At 46.2% G+C, this 22,290-nt stretch overlaps 1 protein-coding gene across 3 annotated transcripts in view; it reads left to right on the top strand.

Annotated features, from left to right (window-relative positions):
• Positions 1 to 10,406: 10,406 nt before the first annotated feature.
• cacnb1 (calcium channel, voltage-dependent, beta 1 subunit) overlaps positions 10,407 to 22,290 on the top strand; it is a 470,521-nt gene continuing 458,637 nt past the window's right edge. For all 3 annotated transcript variants that reach the window (XM_072248611.1, XM_072248612.1, XM_072248610.1), the window contains exon 1: positions 10,407 to 10,560. In XM_072248611.1, the coding sequence (XP_072104712.1) occupies positions 10,480 to 10,560 (81 nt within the window). In that variant the 5' untranslated portion in view covers positions 10,407 to 10,479. The remainder of the gene's footprint in view (positions 10,561 to 22,290) is intronic.

Below are 22,290 nucleotides of genomic sequence, written 5' to 3'. Positions count from 1 at the left end.
CTGGTTTTCAGTTTCCCACCAGAGACTTGAAGGTGAATGTGTGGGTTGACGTTGCTTACTGTGCTGAAGGAGTACTGTACCATTAAATCAAGTCTGCACTTGCTCCCGCAAGTAAATTCAAAAGATTCCAGGGAGCTATTTCCAAAAGATGCATGAAGTTATTTCCGATGTCCTGGAGGATATTTAACAATACTGAAACAAATTACACTAACAACATTCCATAAGACCACAAGATATCAGAGCAGAATTAGGCTATTTGGCCTATCGAGTCTGCTCTGCCATTCCATCATGGCTGATTTATTATCCCTCTCAGCCAATGTTCCCTCTAATTTGTAAAGACCAGTGTGCACAAAAATCTTATGTTGTGCAATTGTTTGCACAGTGACAATAACATCTGCACACTGAATGATTTCTTCAATAAAACAGTATAAATAAGCCAATTCTAAAATCTACGTACAAATTATTGCAAACTCCGTACTGTCAAAACCATCTGCATCAGAAACTGGAAAAGGAAATGTGATTGTGTACGATCATGAAATATACTTAACCTGCCAACAAGGTAGATGGTGACACACATTAAAGTTGCTGGTGAACGCAGCAGGCCAGGCAGCATCTCTAGGAAGAGGTACAGTCGACGTTTCGGGCCGAGACCCTTCATCAGGACTAACTGAAGGAAGAGTGAGTAAGAGATTTGAAAGTGGGAGGGGGAGGGGGAGATCCAAAATGATAGGCGAAGACAGGAGGGGGAGGGATGGAGCCAAGAGCTGGACAGGTGATTGGCAAAAGGGATATGAGAGGATCATGGGACAGGAGGTCCGGGAAGAAAGACAAGGGGGGGGGACCCAGAGGATGGGCAAGGGGTATATGGTGACAACCTTTTGTGCGAAGTTTAAATTCTTTTGTGCGGTAGTAGCAAAAGATGTGTGCACACACACCTTAGAAGGAACATTACTCTCAGCCCCATTCTCCTTGTCTTCTCCCCGTAACCGTTGATGCCCATTTCTAATCAAGAATATCTCAAACTCTGCTGTAAATATGGGGTGGAGTTTAGGAGGATGATGGTGCCTAATGTCGACTCCTTTGCTTGCATCTTTGGAAACAGCTCTATTTCTATCTTTAATATCTCTATTTTTCCCCTGTCAGGGTTCTTTTGAAGACCCTGACCTGGAGTTACATGCTGGCTTCGGTTCTTTGTGGGAATGGGACCCACTCTCAGGGTCTCATGACTGGCCGCTATTCGATATATCAAGGATGCAGCCTAGAAAACTAGCACACCTTCAGGGTTCTGGGATTTCGTGGCTCTGGAGGCGAGAGGACTTGAGGTCAGTGCCTCCGCAGGAAATTAGTGTGTCGTGGGAGACGGAAGATAGAAAGCAGCAAGCTGGCTGCTGGTTGTGTGCCCAGAGACCCAGGTTCTTTGGGCACAGGGCTCGGAAAAAGCGACGCAACAGACTTTTAACACCATAAATCAGCGAGTTGTTTGTTATGTCTCCCCTCCCGCTGTGATATGAAGTCATCTCTTTTACCTTATTAGGGAGAGCCTGTGGTATGTTGAATTACCAGGTAAACGAGTAGTCTTTGGGGTACTGCAAGTCTGTGCCTTTATAGATGCTTTGCTGCATGCTTGAGTGCTCGGTGGGGGGTGCCGATGCTTTATTTACTGGTGGGGAAGGGAGGATCATTGCTTTGCTGCTGCTTACGTGTGGGAGGGAGGAGCTGGAGGGGCTTTGCGGTTCCAACACTTAACTGTCATTCATTCTTTGGGGCACTCCTCTGTTTTTGCGGATGGTTGCGAAGAAAAAGAATTTCAGGATGTATATTGTATACTTTTCTCTGACATTAAATGTACCTCTGAAACTTTTGAAATATACCTAATGACTTGAGCTCCACTGCCATCAGTAGCAATGAATTCCACAGAGTCACCACCCTCTGGCTAAAGAAATTCTTCTTCATCTCTGTTCTGCAGGGACAACTTCTCATTTAAGCTATGCTTACTGGTCATAGAATCTGCCACTATTAGAATCATCCTCTCCGCATCCACTCTTTCAATATTTGGTCGGTTTCAATGAGATTTTCCCCTCATTCTTCTAAACTCCAGCGAGTACAGGCCCAGAGTTATAAATACTCCTCCCCTTTCATTCCTGGATTCATTCTGGTGAACCTCCTCTGGACCCTCTCCAATGTCAGCACATCCTTTCTGAAGTGTATAGTCTCTGCCTAGTACTCCTATATATAGTCAAGGGAGGTGGAGGAGTGTTGACAGGACGACTTTGAATCAGTGAACTGGATAATATTCAGGGATTTACCTTTAATTCTGGATGAATTCTGTGAGGAATAGTGTGTGCCTTCAAGAACATATTAAACACACCCAAATCAAAAGCCGTGGATGAACCAGGAGATTCGTAGTCTGCTGAGGGCTAGGTCTGTGCCATTCAAGGCAGTCAATCCTAAACTATACAAGAAGCCCAGGTACAACCAATGGAAGGTTAGCTTAAGAGCGAAAAAAAATCCAATTAAGGCTAGAGTTGAAATTGGATGCACATCAGCTCTGGCAGGGCTTGCAGGCCACTACTTCCTGTAAAGTGAAACCTAACATGGCTGTGATGCTTCACTCCTATGTGAGCTCAACTTCATTTACGGGCATTTTGAAAGGGAGAATAAAACAACATCTATGAAAATCCCTGCAGCATCCGGTGACCCTGTGATCTCCATCTTGGAGGCTGACATCAGAACATGTTTCAAGAGGGTGAACACTCGCAAGGGATCAGGACCCAGGTGTACCCAGGAGGGCTCTGAAAACCTGTGCCAACCAACTGGCAGGAGTGGTCAAGGACATCTTCAATCTCTCATTGTTGCAGTCAGAGGTTCCCACTTGCTTCAAATGGGTGACAAATGGGACTAGCACAGTGGGCACAGTGGTCATCACAGAGGAGATAGGCTGAAGGGTTTGTTTCCATGACATATTAGTCTATGACTCCACCACACAATCTTCATCACATTGCTGTCATTGGAGTTTGCTGTGCTCAAACTAACAGCTGCATTTCTCACATTAACCCAATTCAGCCTCCCACACTGGGATGTATGGAGACTATGAAATGTGCCAGTGTGCAAAGCTTTCTTTAATATTGGCATTTACTTTAATTTTATGTATCAGTCGAAAAGATTGTATAGTGTTAGTGCAGCACACACACACAGAGGACTTACTGAGTTCCTCCAGCATTTTGTGTGTGTTGTTCAAGATTTCCAGCATCTGCAGAATTTTGTGTGCATAGTATGAGGAACCATTTTTGTTGTAACACAGCACACACATAATGCTGGAGGAACTTAGCAGGTAGGCAGCATCTACGGAAGTGAATAAACAGTTGATGTTTCAGGCCAAGACCTTGTTGCAATTTGCTTAAAAAAATATATAATTGTTCTCTTGGCCCTGTACTGTCTGTGTTAATGTCATCAATGTTTCAGTTCCACTTCCAGATCCTTGAACACATAATCTATGCTGATGCCTTGGGGCTCGCGGGGGGTGGGGGGGAGCTGTTGGAATGCCAAACTGTCAGAGTTGGTGTCTTTGGATAAGATGTTAGCTGATATCTGGCTTACCTCTCAGATGGATGCGAAAGATTACATGGTGCTCTTGTGAAGAGTTGAAGAGGTCATCCTCGTGCCCTGACCATTAATTATCCCTCAATCACCAATCACTGTTTATCTGGTTGAGGACATGTGGGAACTTGCTAAGTGTAAGTTAAATGCCCACTTTCCTACAATAAAACAGTGAGAACACTTCAAAAGTACTTAATTCACTATGAAGCAGTTTGAGATTATCTTAAACCACACACAACATATTTAACTCCTAGATTTTTATTTTCTTGTGAATGTTGCCAGAAGTATTTTATTCAATACAGTAAAAAAAATGTGCTATAGAGCATTACAGCACAGAAACAGGTCCTTTGGCCCAACTAGTCTGTTCCCAGATATAGCCTGTTCCCAACTATTATTCTGCCTAGTCCCATCAAGCTGCACTTGGACCATAGCCCTCCATACTCCTCCCATCCATGTATTTAACTAAACTTCTCTTAACTGTTGCAATGTAACCTGCATCTACCACTTTCACTGGCAGCTTGTACCACACTCTCACCACCCTCTGAGTCAATAAGTTCCCCCTCATGTTCCCCTTAAACATTTCACCTTACACTCTTAACCCATGACCTCTAGTCGTAATACCACCCAACCTCAGTGGAAAAAGCCTGCTTGCATTTACCTGTTTATACTCCTCATAATTTTGTACACCTTTATCAAATCTCCCCTGATTATCCTGCACTCCAGGGAATGAAGTCCGAACATATTCAACCTTTCCCTATAATTCAGGTCCTCAGGTCCCGGCAGCATCCTTGTCAATTTTCTCTGCACTCTTTCAATCTTATTGGTATCTTTGCTGTAGGTAGGTGACCAGAATTTCACACAATACTCCAAATTAGGCCTCACCAATGTCATATACAACTTTAACATATTATCATATAACAATATGATTGGGTGTTCGGTAAAACAATAAAGTATATATTGTAAACTTTAATAATGCTGGAACATGTGTATTAAAACTAAACAATTCTCACTCCCACTTCTTAATTCTTACTTCCCAACTCCAGTACTCAATACTTTAATTTAAGAAGTAATTGATACTCAAATACTTTTTAATAGTAACTTCAGTTTTCAAATTGCTGGCAAAGTGATTATTCCCCATTTACTTCATTCTCTCAATCACCCAGTTCATAGTATTGGCCATTCAAAATTCTATAGCTCTCTTGTTTTTTGTTGTGTTTCAATCAATTTTGTGGCTTTCCTTTATCTCATCCACAAATAATGTAATCCATTGCCTCTTCATGCTCTCCAGCACAAATCCATTCCCCATCCATGCATTAAACATTTGTTTTGGGAAATCAAATTACACCGTGGGCCATAGGCTTGCTTTTTTACTCTCTGCTGTCAGGTTCAAAACCAGTTCCTCCATCCACTTCCCTCCTCATCCCTACAGTGATCTGATCTATGTTTTATTGTGAATTCTGATTCACATTCAGTCTATTATTCATGTTATATGAATGAATATTACAAAAATCAAATGCCATTGTGCCTTAAAAGCATGATAGGTTTTTTACCTCTTCAATAAGTGAGCTGCAAAGCTTCTAATCAAGCCTAGGGGTTGGTAGGATCTCCCTGCCCCCATTCTATCAACTTTCTACAGGAGCATTATTGAGAGTGTCATGTCTGGCTGCATCATCATATGGTACAGAAGCTGTAAAGCATCAGAATGCAAGACCCTACAGAGGATAGTAAAGGCTGCGAGAGGATCACTGGGGTCTCCCTCCCCCATCTGTGACATTTTCTGGGAGCATTGTATATGAAGGGCCCGGAGCTTTGCTCAGGATCCCTAACACCGATCCCACAACCTCTTTGACCGGCCATCAGGAAGGAGTTACAGAAGCATCCGGACTAGACTGCCAGACTGGCTAACAGGTTCCTCCCTCAGGCTGTGAGACGAATGAATACCCTGACACCACCGAGGTCTTGTCACTACGACAGCGAACAGTTTGCTATTTACCTGTGCTGCACTCTACATGCATTTTGAATTATATTTTATTAACTTATTTATGGTAATATTTAGTTTTACATGCTGTGCATTATATATGTTTTATGGGTGCACCATGGTCCAGAGGAATGTTGTCCTTCATCAGGACTAACAATTAAAATTATTTTTTCCTTCCATCCTAGCTGCTGGATGTAACATTAGGCTCTATTGATGTTTTAAGAGTGACTTGCATTTACGTAGCACCTCTTAGATTCCTCTCAGAATTCCCCAAGTGCTTTACGTCTAATTTGATATGTTGGTGGCATCCATTAGTCTTGCGAGACCATGGATCTGTGGCTGGAAGTTTCCAGGGTGCAGGCCTGGGCAAGGTTGTATGGAAGACTGGCAGTTGCCCATGCAGCGACTCCCCTCTCCACGACACCGATGTTGTCCAAGGGAAGGGCAAGGGCTGATACAGCTTGGCACCAGTGTCATCACAGGAGTTGCCAGAACGAGGTTGAAGGCAACGTCGAACTGCCTTAGGGACTCCAGCTCCGGATTTGTCCTCAGGGTTTACTCTCGAAGCCTTTCCTATGAGTGGGTAGGGCTGCAAGGCAGCGGAGGTTTGAGATCAGTGTTTTCCCTCTCTTAGATGGACTGCCTTCCCAGGCTGACGGGCTCCACCTATCTGAAGCACTGGTTTTAAAGCGCCAGGACCCGCCTTCGCCCCTTCTCCTGTCAGTAGAAACAGTTCCGCCGGGCTTAGAGGCTAAGCCACGCGAGAAGGCCAGGAGTCGGATGTGGTTGTCAGAGGCTATTTTTGGTGCATGCCATGAGGAGCACTTTTAGGTGGTGGGAGCTTGTCCCCACTACCACCCCTCAGCTTGACAACCTTGGAACCAATTTGATATGCGATCACTGTGTAATGTAGGAAATGTACCAGCCAATTTATGCACAGAATTATCCCACAGAAAGCGTGTTGTTGGCCAGATTGCAGAACTGTGTAGTATACACAGAGCAGTCTAATAAACCACAGTTAAACAAAACATCTACTTTCTCCTGTGAGAGTTTCAAAATGTGGGATGCTACCTTCAGCAGATGAAAAGATTTAGGTTTTAATCAGAAGTGTTTACAGTATTGCATTAGATTTTGGAAATAGTAAAAACTCCAAATATTGTCTTCTTTTGCACATTGTTTGCTTGTTAGCCTTTGTTTGTGCGTAGTTTTTCGTTGATTCTATTGTATTTCTTTGCTCTACTGTGAATGTCTGTAAGAAAATGAACCTCAGGGTAGTAAATGGTGACATGTACATATTTTGCATTCCAGGCATCTATAACTCCGAATAAAAAACTTACCCTCACATCCTCCTTGAACCCCCTCTCACCTTCAATACATGTCCATTCGTATTAGACATATCAACCCTGGGAAACAGATATTCTCTGTCCACTCTATCTATGCCCTCATAATCTTGTAAACCTCTATCAGATCTCCCCTCAGCCTCCAGCGCTCCAGCGAAAACAACCCAGGTTTATCGAGCTTCTTCTGCACCATCTCAAAAGCCTCAACATACTTTCTATAGTGAAGTGACCAGAACTGTATGCCATACTCCGAATGTGGCATAACCAGAGTTTTATATTGTAACATAACCTCCTGAATTTTGAACTCAATGACATGACTGATAAAAGAAAGCATTCCATAAGCTTTCTTAACCATCCTATCAACCTATGTAACCACTTTCAAGGAGCTATGATTTTGGATCCCAAGATCTCTCTGCTCAGCAACACTTGCCCTTAACAGTGTAGTGTTTCCCTGCATTTGCCCTTCCAAGGTGCAACACGTCACATTTATCTGAGTTAAACTCCATCTGCCATTTCTCAGCCCATATCTGCAATATCAGTCTATATTGGCCTATATATAAGTCTATATTGTGCTGTATTGTTTGCCAGTCTCCTCACTATCCACAACTGCACCAATCTTGGTATCATTTTCAAATTTACTCACCCATCTATATTTTCATCCAGGTATTTATATACATCACAAACAGCAGAGTTTCCAGCACAGATCCTTGCGGAACACCACGAATTACAAACCTTCAGCACAAATAAGTCCCTTCAACCACTACCCTCTGTCTTCTATGCACTAGCCAGTTCTGAATCCAAACAGCCAATTCGCTGCAGACCCCATGCATCTTAGTCTTCGCCTCCCATAAGGGCCTTTGTCAGACACCTTACTAAAATCCATGTAGACAACATCCATTGCCCTACCCTTGTCAATCTCTCCTGTCACCTTGTCAAAAACTCAATCAAGTTGGTAAGACACGACCTGCCATGCACAAAGCCATGTTGGCTCTCCCTAATTAGGCCATGGGTTTTGAAATGCTTGTATATCCTATCCCTAAGAATTTTCTCCAGTAATTTCCCTATAAATGATGTAAGACTCACTGGTCTATAGTTCCCAAGATTTTCCTTTGTTCCCTTCTTAAAAAGAGGTACAATATTAGCCACTCTCCGGTCTTCCGGGACCTCGCCTGTGGCTGGAGAGGAGACAAAAGATATTGGTCAAGGACTCAGCAATCTTGTTTCTTGACTCCTTTAATAACCTGTGGTAAATTCTATCAGGCCCTGGGGATTTATCCAACTTAATACTCATTTGGAAGTCCAACACTTCCACCTCCTTGACATCTAAATGCTCGAACTTATTTATACACTCAGCACTGATCTCCTGGTCCTCCATATCCTTTTTCTTGGTAAATACTGAAGCGGAGTACTCACTGAATACCTCACTCACGTTCTCTGCATCCAAGCAAATAGGATCCACCCTTTATCCTTGAGTGGTCCCAGCCTCTCCCTAGTTATCCTCTTGCTCTGGATGTATATATAGAATGCTTTAGTATTCACCTTAATCCTACTTGCCAAGGACTTCATGGTCCCTCCTGGCTTTCCTGATTCCCTTCTTTAGTTCTTTTTTGGCTTCTTAATATTCCTCATGTGTTTCATTTGATCCTGACTTCTGAAGCTTTACATACATTTCCATTTTCTTCTTGACTAAATTCATCACCTCTCTGGACATCCAAGGTTCTCTTATCTTTCCATCCCCATCCTTCCTTCTAACAGGAACATACCTAATTGTACTCAGTGCAATTGATCTTTAAACACCCTCCACATGTCTGATGCGGACTTGCCAGAGAAAAGGTTTTCCCAATTAATGCTTCTTAGTTCCTGCCCAATGCCCTTGTAATTTGCCCTACTAAAACGCTCCTGCGAGGACCATACCTCTATCTATAGCTATCCTGAAAGTTAAGGAGTTGTGGTGACTGTTCCCTAACTGCTCACCAGGTCACCTGGCCAAACTCATTACCCAACACCAGGTCCAGTACAGCCCATTCTCTTGTTGAATTTCCACATATTGATTTAAGAAACTGAACAAATACTGCCCCAACTAAATCCCTTGCACTAAGAAGGTCCCAGTTTATATCAGGGAAGTTGAAATCCCCCATGACAATAACCCTATTATTTTTCCACATTTCCGTAATCTGATACATATCTGTTCCTCAATGTCCCAGTGGCTATTAGGGGCTCTGTAGCACAATCCCATCAGTGTAATTATACCCTTCCTGTTCCTGAGTTCCACCCAAATGGACTCAGTGTCGGACCTCTCTGTTATGTCTCCCCTCAGTATAGCTGTGATATTGTCCCTGATTAGTAGTGCAACTACTTCACCACACCCACCCCCCTTTTCCCTCCTCCTCTATCTTTTCTAAAATTTCAAAAACCTGGTACATTAACCACCCATTCCTGTCCCTCTCTCAACTAAGTTTCAGTAATGGCTACAACATCATAGTTCCTTATACTGATCCATGCTCTAAGTTCATCACCCTTACCCGTAATACTCCTAGCATTAATCCACGCACTTCAAACTGTCCAACCCATCGTACCTGTTATTTCAATGTTGTCTTTCAGTACTTTTCCTGACATCTACCTTCTGGTCCAATCCTTCCCTTACTGACCCGAGGCTCTGGTTCCCAGCTCCCCGCAAAACTAGTTTAAACTCTCCTAAACAGGAGAAAATCTGCAGATACGGGAAATCAAAGTCACACACACAAAATGCTGGATGAACTCAGCAGGCCAGGCAGCAACTGTGGAAAAAGAGTAAACGGTCGATGTTTCAGGTCGAGACCCTTCATCAGGACTGGAGAAAAGAGATGAGAAGTCAGAGTAAGAAGGAAGCATCAGCAAACCTCCCAGCCAGTATATTGGTTCCCCACCAGTTCAGGTGCAACCCGTCTCTCTTGCACAGGTTCCAATCTCTGCACCATCTACACAGCCACTCATTCATCTGTACTATCATCCCATTATCAAAGTACGAATATGTTACCACATACAATATTGAGATTCTTTTCCTGCAGTTTCCCAGTTTTGATCTGAAACATTACGCATTTCTCTTTCCATCGATGCTGCCTGATCTGCTGAAAATTTTCGGTATTATTACATTATAGATTTTTCCAAACCCCAATCACTTCTCACGTGGTCTGGATTGAACGTGATTTGTGTTTCATTGAACTGTCCAGCCCAAGGGATTTTATAAATTTACACCCAACTTTCCACCCAGGAAACATGAAGGAGGAGCCTAACCTGATTATACTCTGCCCATCATCTCCAGAATCTATTCTACTATTGGTTAATTTTCCACAGTTTTAACCAATTCACCAGGCACCCGGCGATCTAGCCTTTTGTGATTGGTTCAATGGTCTGTCAATCGAAACACAGGCGAGGAAGGTGGGGATGTAAAACCGTAGAGGGGAGAGGGAATTCATTGTGTGTGAGAAGAGCAAGCAACGCTTGGAAGAGCGGAGCTCTCAAATAGAAATCAATATCAGCCTTTATTTAAGAAAATGTGCTACCAGTGACTAGAAGTAGCCTCCAATGGTACTAAACAGCATGTCCAGGACACCTTCAACTTCCCAGGAGATTCGGATGGATGTATTCGACAACCCATCCGTGCAGGTACTGACCATATTCTATGGAGGGTAAAATATCCTTATACTGCTATTTTCCTTTCATGTATCGCAAAATAAAACTCCCTGTGTATATTTAAAGAAAAAAAACGAGACTGGTTTGCAATGGACCCCATCCACCGTCCCCCACCACAAACCGCGTTTGCTTGGGACTGGACGAGATCTCACGGACCTGTTACACCTCGCCCGCTAGCTCGCCTGCAGAACAGCAACACCGCCTCCCTGCTTTAATTCGCACCGCGGTGCTTGCTATCCTCAGTCCCCTCCTTTGAATGCATAGCAACTACATCGTGTAGTTGTGTTGGCGGATTCTAATGGATAGGCTGCAGATTTCTACTTCACGTATCGCTGTTATTTGTGGCATTTTAGCCGCATATTTTAATAGGGTAATTTCTCCGCAAGTGTGAGACGATTCTTGCCCTTCCCCCAATCCCCTTAGTGGAACTTATGATTTATCATTTTGAAACAACGGAGGACGATGTTTTTGTATTCTTGAGGTTGTTATTGCATATATAGTACGGAACGCTATATATTGAGTGATATAAGAAAGCGTTAAAGAGAAATAGTGTGCACGATTGTTATTTGCTTAATTAATGTCCGCCTATTTGTGTGTATATGTGTTGTGTATCTGTGTACGCGCCTGTCTCGCTCCCTGTCTCTCGCCAGAACGCTTCATCGAGAGAGCACTAATTTCCCAGCGCTGCTCGGAATAATCTAGCTCTGATTTTCTCCCCCCACCCCCTCTTTGGCAACTCCAGTTTAAAAATTGCTTTCGCAATAACGTGCAGGTACACTGACATTTTCCTTCACCTTGCCTCCCTTACATTTATTATTTTAACCCCTTTCCTGCTGATTATTCAGCTCAGGTTGATTTAGGGTATCTCTATAATGTGAAAAAGTTGGGGGTGGGGGCGCGATCTCTCCCATCCCACACAAAGGTGTGTTTTCACGGACTGACGAAGCTAATTGTTTGCGTTGCGCCGTCTTTTTGAGTAAATCCCGTTTATGGGATGCGGATGTTAATGACCGTGCCGGTATTTATTGTTTGTCCCAATGGCCTTGATCTGGGCAGTTAAAAATCGACCGCATGGGCGAGTCAGGAAGCACACAAGGACGTCAAATTCTGTTGCCAGATGGGTTAATACAACTAGACATCACCACTGCTTTAAATTCAAGATGCTTCTTCAATTTAAATTCCCTCGCTGCCATGGTGCAATTCGAACTTCTGCTTCTGGATCAATGGCCCAGATCTTCTGATGCTGGTCCAGCAATGTCATCATTGTGCTTCTGGCGTCCTATCAAATAAGTCCGTGGCAATTTTGTTTGTCGTTTTTTAAATCGGGGTATCCGTGCATAGAGTGTGCTTTTGTTGATTTAATAGCATTTGTAGGGTAGTCTTGTTGGATGGGGAACATGTGCTAGCCTGTAAAACATTGCTGAAACACGGTTACGAGTCTCTGTTTAAAAACCCTGCCTGACCTGTGGCGGACAGTTTGGTTGGCTTTTCCACCCTCGTGTCAGATGTTCTCGGGATAGTTAATTCACCCGGGACACAGTGGTCTGCGCCCATTTCCATGTCGCTGCGTGCGATGCTGGCGTAAGTACGGTTCTTAATCGCTCAATTACGCCAAAAGACTTCGAAGCAGAATTAGGCCGGTTGGCCCATCAAGTCTGTTCCGCCATTTCATCATGCTGATTTATTATCCCTCTCAACCCCACTCTCCTGCCTTTTCCTAGAAATTTTTGACGCCTTGATTGATCGGTTCTTGGTCAATCTCCTGCGCAGCCGCTTGTGGCAATGAATTCCATAGATTCATCACCCTATAGTTCTAAAGAAACCCCCTTGTATTCTGAGGCTGTGCCATCTCGCCCCTTTCAATAGTCGACAGGTTTCAGTGAGATACCTCCTCTTCTAAACTCCAGCGACTTTACGTTAGTGCTCCTTTCGTTTCTTGGAATCATTCTCGTGAACGGTCTACCCTCTCTAATGCCAGCACATTCATTGTTATTGATGACATCTTCTTTGAGAGTGTACTCATTTTTCGTAGCTCAACAAAGTGGCAAGGTTCAAGACTGGGACCACTGCAAAAAAAAAATAAATAAATAAATCAGTCTACTTTGTCCTGCTGATTACTGAAACTTAAGATCTCTCCAAGGCGGGCAGAACCCAACCGCATAAAATTATGAAAACGCAATATTCTACAGACGCTGCAATCGAGAGCAACAAACACAAAATTCTGGAGGAACCTGCCTTTTATGCAGTTAAAACACCCTGGAGAAAGCGAGAGGAATTCCGATAAGGCAGCGTCTATGAAGGCGAATGAACAGTTGACGTTTCAGGCTGAGACCCTTCATCAGGGTTCAGTCTCAGTTCAAAACGTCAACTATCATTTCCACTCCAGAGTTCCTCCAGTTTTTTTTGTGTTCCAATTGCATAAAAGGTTGCTTTGGAAGTGTGTGTGTGTTAGTTCACACAATCATTTACTCTGGAGCTCCCATCTCACCTAATAGCCCCACACAATTACAGTGTGGGAAGTCAGAGAAATTAATGTTTTGAGGTGCATAAAATATAAAGGTTGCACTCATTAATTGACCAAATTTACATTAGTAACTTGCTTGAAACTGCAATAAATCAATGTTACAATGATCTTTAGTTTCCATTTTATTTGGGCTATGCTCCCGTTTCTTCATTGTGGAAGCAGAAGCAGTGCGGTTGAAATTGCTACACTGTTAACGTCAGACATTCCCCAGTGTGCATTCAGACTGGAGGTGGCCAGTCCACTACTGCAAGCTCACATTTTCTTGTAAACGCCATCACCAATGCAATCTGCTCCAGGTAAAGTTCAAAATGTTCAAAGTAAACTACGTTTGTAAGTAACAAAGTATAAAAAAACCATGAGATTCATTTTTGTAGGCATTTGCAGTAAAACAAAGTACAATATAATCAGTGAAAAACTACACACAAAGAATGACAAGAACCAATGTGCAAAATAAGACAGTGCAAATACAAAAAATACTCAGAACATGAGTTGTAGAGTACTTGAAAGTGAGTTCATAAGTTGTGTCCAGTTATCAGTTCAGTCTCAGGTGCTATAGTGAACATGTGCATGGAGCCAGATCAGGACCGATAGTGGAAACGTGTGCATGGAGCCGGAGGAGGTAGCGGAGGTAATTAGTGAATACTTTGTTTCAGTATTCACCAGTGGAAAAAGACCTTGGCAATTGTGGTGTTGACTTGCAGTGCACTGAAAGTCTTGACTATAGATATTTAGAAAGAGGATGTGTTCTTGTCATAATGGGGGCACTGGGAGCAGACCCAAATGCAAGACACAGACACTGAAGTACTAGGAACAGGACTAGGTGTGTCAAGAAAGCAAGGAAAGTGGAGAAGAAATGACGCTGGACAAGACACAGGCCCTGGATGAGACTTGGATACAGGGCCTGGGCTAGGACTAGACTAGGGAAGCGGGACCTGGATGAGGAAAAAGGAACTTGGAACCTGGACAAGGACTCCGAGCCAGAGACTAGACAGGGACCCAGAACCTGGGTCTTGACTCAGGCTCAGACTCCGGATCTAGGCTCAAACAAGATGTGGCAAGGCAACAGGACTGGACGTGGCGGCAGGATGCAGGACTCCTGGGCAGGACACAGGACCAGAACTGGATGAGGACGCGAAGCTAAGACTTGGGAGACAGGAACGCGGAAAACAGAGCCTCGGTAATCTTGGGAGACAGGAACATGGAACACAGAGCCAGGACCCCTCCTTGGGAACAGGACATCGGGCTGGGACTCATACACAGAATGCTGAACATGACGAGACTGTTCCCAACATAAGGTAGCAGCAAACAGCCGGACCTACCTAGCGAAGGTGTGGACACAGAGACGGTTTCCAACACAAGGTAGCGGCAAACGGCCAGACCTACCTAACAAAGGCGAGGACACAAAGAGACAGTTCCAAACAATAAAAGACAGTTCCTTATCTAAACACAGCAAGGCTCCAGTCTTGCTCTGGCAGTGGAACTTGATGGCGATACAGGCAAGGTTGCAGGCAAGTTTTCAGGCCAAGGCTTCAGGCAAAGGTTGCAGGCAAGGCTTCGGGAGGAAGGTGAAGGGAAAGGAACAGTCCAACAACTGAAGTTGAACCCAGGAGCTGTTTATGTAGCCAGCCCAAAATGAGAATCATGTGCCTCAATTAAGGCACCAACAGAGCAAGGGAAAACCAGAAAACCTGGAATAAGGATTGATGGACTGGTCCATGAACTGGAATGCAGACTTCACGGACTGGACCATGACAGTTGGAGCTTTTGAAAGGTAGTATGTTAGATAAATTGCTGGGATTGGATGAGATGTACCCCAGGCTACTGTGGGAAGCAAGGGAGGAGATTGCTGAGCCTCTGGCGATGATCTTTGTATCATCACTAGGCTCAGGAGAAGTACCAGAGGATTGGAAGTTTGCAAACATTGTTCCCTTGTTCAAGCAAGGGATTAGAGATAAGCCAGGAAATTATAGACCAGTGAGTCTTATTTCAGTGGTGGGCAAGTTGTTGAAGAAGATCCTGAGAGGCAGGATTTATGAGCATTTGGAGGGATGTAATCTCATTAGGGATGGTCAGCATAGCTTTGTCAAGGGCAGGTCATGCCTTATGAACCTTTTTGAATTCTTTGAGGATATAACAAAACACATTGAAGGTAGAGCAGTGGATGTAGTGTATATGGATTTCAGTAAGGCATTTGATAAGGTTCCCCATGCCAGGCTTATTCAGAAAGTAATGAGGCATGGGATCCAAGGAGACCTTGCTTTGTGGATCCAGAATTGGCTTGCCCACAGAAGGCAAAGGGTGATTGTGGATGGTTCGTATTCTGCAAGGAGGTTGATGACCAGTGGTGTTCCGCAGGGAACTGTTCTGGGACCCCTTCTCTTTGTGATTTTTTAAATATAAATGACCTGGATGAGGAAATAGAAGGGTGAGTTAGTAAATTAGCTAATGACACAAAAGTTGGGGGTGTTGTGGATAGTCTGGAGGGTTGTCAGAGGTCACAGAGTGGCATTGATAGGATGCAGAGCTGGGCGAAGAAGTGGCAGATGGAGTTCAACCCAGATAAATATGAAGTAGTTCATTTTGGTAGGTCAAATTTGAGACAGAATATAATATTAATGGTAAGAGTCTTGGCAGTGTGGACAATCAGTGAGACCTTGGGGTCAGTGTCCATAGGATACTCAAAGCTGCCACGCAGGTTGACAGTGTCGTTAAGAAGGCATATGGTGTGTTGGCCTTCATCAACCATGGGATTGAGTTCAAGAACCGTGAGGTAACGTTACAGCTGTATAAGAACTTAGTTAGACCCCTCTTGGAGTACTGTGTTCAGTTCAGGTCACCTCACTACAGGAAGGATGTGGATACAATAGAGAGAGTGCAGAGAAAATTTACAAAGATGAGAGCTGACCTGATAGAGGTGTATAAGATGATGAGAGGGATTGACCGTGTGGATAGCTGGAGGATTTTTCTCAGGGCTGAAATGGCTAGCACGAGAGGGCACAGCTTTAAGGTGCTTGGAAGTAGGTACAGGGAGGATGTCAGGGGTAAGTTTTTCACACAGAGTGGTGGGTACATGGAATGCACAGCCAGTGACAGTGGTAGAGGCAGATACAATAGGGTCTTTTAAGAGACCCTTAGATAGGTATATGGAAATTAGAAAAATAAAGGGCTATGTGGTAGGGAAATTCTAGGCAGTTTCTGGAGTAGGTCACATGGTCGGCACAACATTGTGGGCCGAAGAGCCTGTAATGTGCTGTAGATTTCTGTTTGAGGTGAGTAAAGTTATCCATGCTGTTCAGGAACTTGATAGTTGAAGGGTAATAACTATTCCTGATGACAAAAGTGAGAATAGAGCATGGGGATTGATAGGGGTCCTTGGTGATGGATGCTGCATTCTTGTCGATGTGCTTAATGCTGGAGAGGACTTCCCTGTATCCACCACTTTAAAAAGTTAATTTATTATCAAAATATAGAACTCTGAAATTATTCTTCTCCAGATAGCCATGAAACCAAGAAAGGAAAGATCATCAACCCCCAAATCCCTCCTCCCTGCACAAAAAACAAACAAAAACAGAGCAGGCACATTGACCCCAAATCCCCCTTCTCTTCCCACCCCCCACAATAAAATGAGAAAGATTGGGTGAAAAAGCACAAAAAATTAAAAGTATAAGACTGGAAAAAAGTCTATAGTCTTAAGTCCATATCCAAAATGTAGAAAACCTGGTTAACTTTCTCCAGGCACAGTGGCAGTCTTTTCCCTTTCTAGCAGCAGAGCTACCCTCGTTGTGGCAATCCCTCGAGGTCGAGGATAGAAACATAGAAACATAGAAAATAGGTGCAGGAGTAGGCCATTCGGCCCTTCGAGCCTGCACCGCCATTTATTATGATCATGGCTGATCATCCAACTCAGAACACCGCCCCAGCCTTCCCTCCATACCCCCTGACCCCCGTAGCCACAAGGGCCATATCTAACTCCCTCTTAAATATAGCCAATGAACTGGCCTCAACTGTTTCCTGTGGCAGAGAATTCCACAGATTCACCACTCTCTGTGTGAAGAAGTTTTTCCTAATCTCGGTCCTAAAAGGCTTCCCCTCTATCGTCAAACTGTGACCCCTCGTTCTGGACTTCCCCAACATCGGGAACAATCTTCCTACATCTAGCCTGTCCAATCCCTTAAGGATCTTATACGTTTCAATCAGATCCCCCCTCAATCTTCTAAATTCCAACGAGTACAAGCCTAGTTCATCCAGTCTTTCTTCATATGAAAGTCCTGCCATCCCAGGAATCAATCTGGTGAACCTTCTCTGTACTCCCTCTATGGCAAGGATGTCTTTTCTCAGATTAGGGGACCAAAACTGCACATAATACTCCAGGTGCGGTCTCACCAAGGCCTTGTACAACTGCAGTAGTACCTCCCTGCTCCTGTACTCAAATCCTCTCGCTATAAATGCCAGCATACCATTCGCCTTTTTCACCGCCTGCTGTACCTGCATGCCCACTTTCAATGACTGGTGTATAATGACACCCAGGTCACGTTGCACCTCCCCTTTTCCTAATCGGCCACCATTCAGATAATAATCTGTTTTCCTATTTTTGCCACCAAAGTGGGTAACTTCACATTTATCCACATTAAATTGCATCTGCCATGTCTTCGTTCCGTTGATCGATTTATGGGCTCTCAAGTGGCTTATGAGTCCAATCTTGGCTACGAAAGTTCTTCCGCATTCAGGACAGGTAGTTCCAGATGGCAGATTGGACTTTGGTTGTTGCTGCCTCTCTTTCCATTTCCAGCGACCCTACCAATGATCATAAAGTAGTCTGCCTTCTCTGGTAGCAGAACGAACCCACCAGCAATCAAAAGGCAGGCAGCTGGCGCTCACCTTCTGCATTCACCTCAATGTTTCAATCTCCCTCATCGCTTTAATTGGTGAAATGGAGTCGAACATCAACTCACACCCTGTCTCACACCCTTCTCACGACGAGGTTTGCACAAGCTGCCTCTGTCTCCCAGAATCTCTTGGAGACTGCAGAGTGCTGAAACATCCAAATGATCCTCACGCTGCGAATTACAAGCTCCAGCAGTTCCAGAATTACATTGAAGGTGAAAAACAAATGTAAAAGTAGTGAAATATATGGTTTCATGATCTCTCCAGAAGATGTCAACCGAAGAAGTGTTGTAAGCAGGTACCATCTTGACCTGTAATATGGAACTTTCTGTTCTTGGGCATTGGTGTTTCCATAGCAGGCTGTAATGCAACTAGTCAGTGTACACTCCACTGTGCATCTATAGTCACTTGTCAAAGTTTTAGATGATGTGCTGAATCTGTGTAAACTTTTAAGAAAGTAGAGTAGAAAATGAGTTTTAATGATACTACTCGGATTGAATTGATTGACAGATCATTGTGAGAGAAGAAAGCAGGTCATTACATCCAGTTGTGGAGTTGCTGCTGGCATGCTGAACTATGTGGGATGAAGGAACACTTCAGAATCAGAATCAGGTTTATTATCACTGGCATGTGTCATAAAACTTGTTAACTTAGCAGCAGCAGTTCAATGCAATACATGAAATAGAAGAGGAAATAGATAAATTAATAAATTAATTAATAATAAATAAGTAAATCAATTACAGTATGTGTATATTGAATAGATAAAAAATTGTGCAAAAACAAATAATATATATTAAAAAAGTGAGGAAATGTTCACAGGTTCAAAGTCCATTTAGGAATTGGATGGCAGAGGGGAAGAAGCTGTTCCTGAATCGCTGAATGTGTGACGTCAGGCTTCTGTACCTCCTCCTACCTGATGGTAACAATGAGAGAAGGGCATGTCCTGGGTGCTGGAGGTCCTTAATAATGGACGTTGCCTTTCTGAGAGACCACTCCTTGAAGATGTCCTGGGTGCTTTGTAAGCTAGTACTCAAGATGGAGCTGACGAAATTTAAAACCTTTTAGCTTCTTTTGGTCCTGTGCAGTAGCCACCACCCCCGTTTCCGCCCCCCCCCCCCACAAACTGGAGAGTGAAGCAGCCTGTCAGAATGCTCTCCACGGTACATCTATAGAAGTTTTTGAGTGTATCTGGTGACATGCCAAATCTCTTCAAACTCCTGATGAAGTACAGCCGCAGCCATGCCTTGTTAATAACTGCATCGATAGTGTTGGGACCAGGTCAGGTCCTCAGGGATTTCCACTTCTGATCCCTCTGAGGATTGGTGTGGATTCCTTCCTCTTGCCCTTCCTGAAGTCCATAATCAGCTCTTTTGTCTTACTGACGTTGAGTGCCAGGTTGTTGCTGCAACACCTGTTCACTATTTGGCATATCTCACTCCTGTACGCCCTCTTGTCGCCACCTGAGATTCTACCATCAATGGTAGTATCATCAGCAAATTTATATATGGGGGTATTTGACCTATGCCTAGCCAAACAGAAGTGTGTATATAGAGAGTAGAGCAGTAGTTCCTTCTCCCACAACCTTCACATTCTCAGCTCAACAACTGTGGCTGAATATTTCTGGAGGTGAGGAGTGTGTGTCTCTGTCTGTTTGTCTCTCTCTCTCTCTCTCTCTCTCTCCTCTCTCTCTCTGTCTCCATCCCCCTCCTCTCCCCTCTCTCTCGCCCTCTCTGTCTCTCCCCCACTATCTCTGTCTCTCCACCCTCTCTCTCTGTCTCACCCTCTCTCCCTGTCTGCATACCTTCCCTGTCTGCCCCACTTGCTCACTCTCTCTCGCTGTCTTGCCCCATGCGCGCTCTCTCTCTCGCTGTCTCAACACGCTCTTTCCCTCTCTTGCACACCATCTGGCCTGACCCGCTGTCTCGCGCTCTCTCTCACTCTCTCTCTCCCTCTCCTGCTGCCTCACCCTGCCCTCTGTCTCTCTCTCTTTCTCGCTGTCTCAACCCGCACTCACTCTATCTACCTGTTGCTGTCTCGCCCAGCTCACATTCTCCCTTTCTCTCTCTCTCTCGCTGCCTCGCCCTGCTCTCTCTCTCTCTCTCTCTCTCTCTCGCTGCCTCACCCCACTCACTCTCTCGCTGCCTCGCCCCGCTCTCTCTCTCGCTGCCTCACACCACTCGCTCTCTCTGTCTCTCTCACTGCCTCACCACATGCTCTCTCTCTTTCTCTCTATCACCCATTCAATATCTCTCTCACTCTGCCTCGCCCTTTTCTCTCTCTCTCTCTTGCTGCCTCACCCACGTGTTCTCTATCGCCGTCTCGACCTGTGTGCTGTCTGTGCCTCGCTGCTTTGCCCCGCTCTCTCTCTCTCTCTCTCTCTCTTGCTGCCTCGCCCCGCTCTCTCTCGCTCTCTCGCTGCCTCGCCCCGCTCTCTCTCGCTCTCTCGCTGCCTCGCCCCGCTCTCTCTCGCTCTCTCGCTGCCTCGCCCCGCTCTCTCTCGCTCTCTCGCTGCCTCGCCCCGCTCTCTCTCGCTGCCTCGCCCCGCTCTCTCTCGCTGCCTCGCCCCGCTCTCTCTCGCTGCCTCGCCCCGCTCTCTCTCGCTGCCTCGCCCCGCTCTCTCTCGCTGCCTCGCCCCGCTCTCTCTCGCTCTCTCTCGCTGCCTCGCCCCGCTCTCTCTCGCTCTCTCTCGCTGCCTCGCCCCGCTCTCTCTCGCTCTCTCTCGCTGCCTCGCCCCGCTCTCTCTCTCTCTCTCTCGCTGCCTCGCCCCGCTCTCTCTCTCTCTTGCTGCCTCGCCCCGCTCTCGCGCGCTCTCTCTTTCTCTCTCTCTCGCTGCCTCGCCCCGTTCTCTCTGTCTCGCTGCATTGCCCCGCTCTCTCTCTCTCTCGCTGCCTCGCCCCGCTCTCTCTCTCTCTCGCTGCCTCGCCCCGCTCTCTCTCTCTCTCGCTGCCTCGCCCCGCTCTCTCTCTCTCTCGCTGCCTTGCCCCGCTCTCTCTCTCTCTCTTGCTGCGTCACCCCGCTCTCTCTCTCTTGCTGCCTCTGTCTCTCTCTCTCAATCTCTCTCTCTCGCGCTGCCTCGCCCCACTCTCTCTCTCAATCTCGCTGCCTCGCCCCGCGCTCTCTCTCTCTCGCTGCCTTGCCCCACTCTCTCTCTCTCTTTCTCGCTGCCTCGCCCCACTCTCTCTCTCTCTCTCTCTTGCTGCCTCGCCCCTTTTTCTCTGTCTCGCTGTGTTGCTCCACTCTCTCTCTATCGTGCTGCCTCGCCCCGCTCTCTCTCTCTCTCTCGCTGCCTCGCCCCGCTCTCTCTCTCTCTCGCTGCGTCACTCCGCTCTCTCTCTCTCTCTTGCTGCCTCGCCCTCTTTCTCTCTCTCAATCTCGCTGCCTCGCCCCACTCTCTCTCTCTCGCTGCCTCGCCCCGCGCTCTCTCTCTCTCTCTCGTTGCATCGCCCCGCTCTCTCTCGCTCTCTCTCTCTTGCTGCCTCGCCCCGCTCTCTCTCTCTCGCTCCGCCTCGCCCTGCTCTCTCACTCTTGCGCTGCCACGCCCCACCCTCTCTCCCTCGCGCTGCCTCACCCCGCGCTCTCTCTCTGTCTCTCTCATTGCCTCACTGCATACTCTCTCGCTTTCTCTCTATCACCCGTTCAATCTCTCTCTCTCTCTTGCTGCCTCGCCCCACTCTCTCTCTTGCTGCCTCGCCCTGCTCTCTCTCTCTTTCTCTCACTGCCTCGCCTCGCTCTCTCTCTCTCATGCTGCCTCGCCCTGCTCTCTCTCTCGCTGCCTCGCCCCGCTCTCTCTCTCTCTCTCTCTCTCTCTCGCTGCCTCGCCCCGCGCTCTCTCTCTCTCTTGTGCTGCCTCGCCCCGCTCTCTCTTGCACCGCCTCGCCCCGCGCTCTCTCGCTCCCGCACCGCCTTGCCTCGCTCTCTCTCTCAATCTCGCTGCCTCGCCCCACTCCCTCTCTCTCGCTGCCTCACCCCACGCTCTCTCTCTCCCTTGCTGCCTCGCCCTGCTCTCTCTCTATCTCAGGCTGCCTCGCCCCACTCTCTCTCACTCTCTCGCCCCGCTCTCTGTCTCTCGCTCCGCCTCACCCCGCTCTCTGTCTCTCGCTCCGCCTCGCCCCGCTCTCTCTCTCGCGCTCCCTCGCCCCGCTCTCTCTCTCTCTCTCGCGCTCCCTCGCCCCGCTCTCTCTCTCTCTCTCGCGCTCCCTCGCCCCGCTCTCTCTCTCTCTCTCGCGCTCCCTCGCCCCGCTCTCTCTCTCTCTCTCGCGCTCCCTCGCCCCGCTCTCTCTCTCTCTCTCGCGCTC

Source organism: Mobula birostris, chromosome X (genome assembly GCF_030028105.1).
Source record: "Mobula birostris isolate sMobBir1 chromosome X, sMobBir1.hap1, whole genome shotgun sequence".
Lineage (NCBI taxonomy): Eukaryota > Metazoa > Chordata > Chondrichthyes > Myliobatiformes > Myliobatidae > Mobula > Mobula birostris.
Note: the sequence above shows the minus strand (reverse complement) of the source record. Positions and strands in the feature narration are given on the sequence as shown.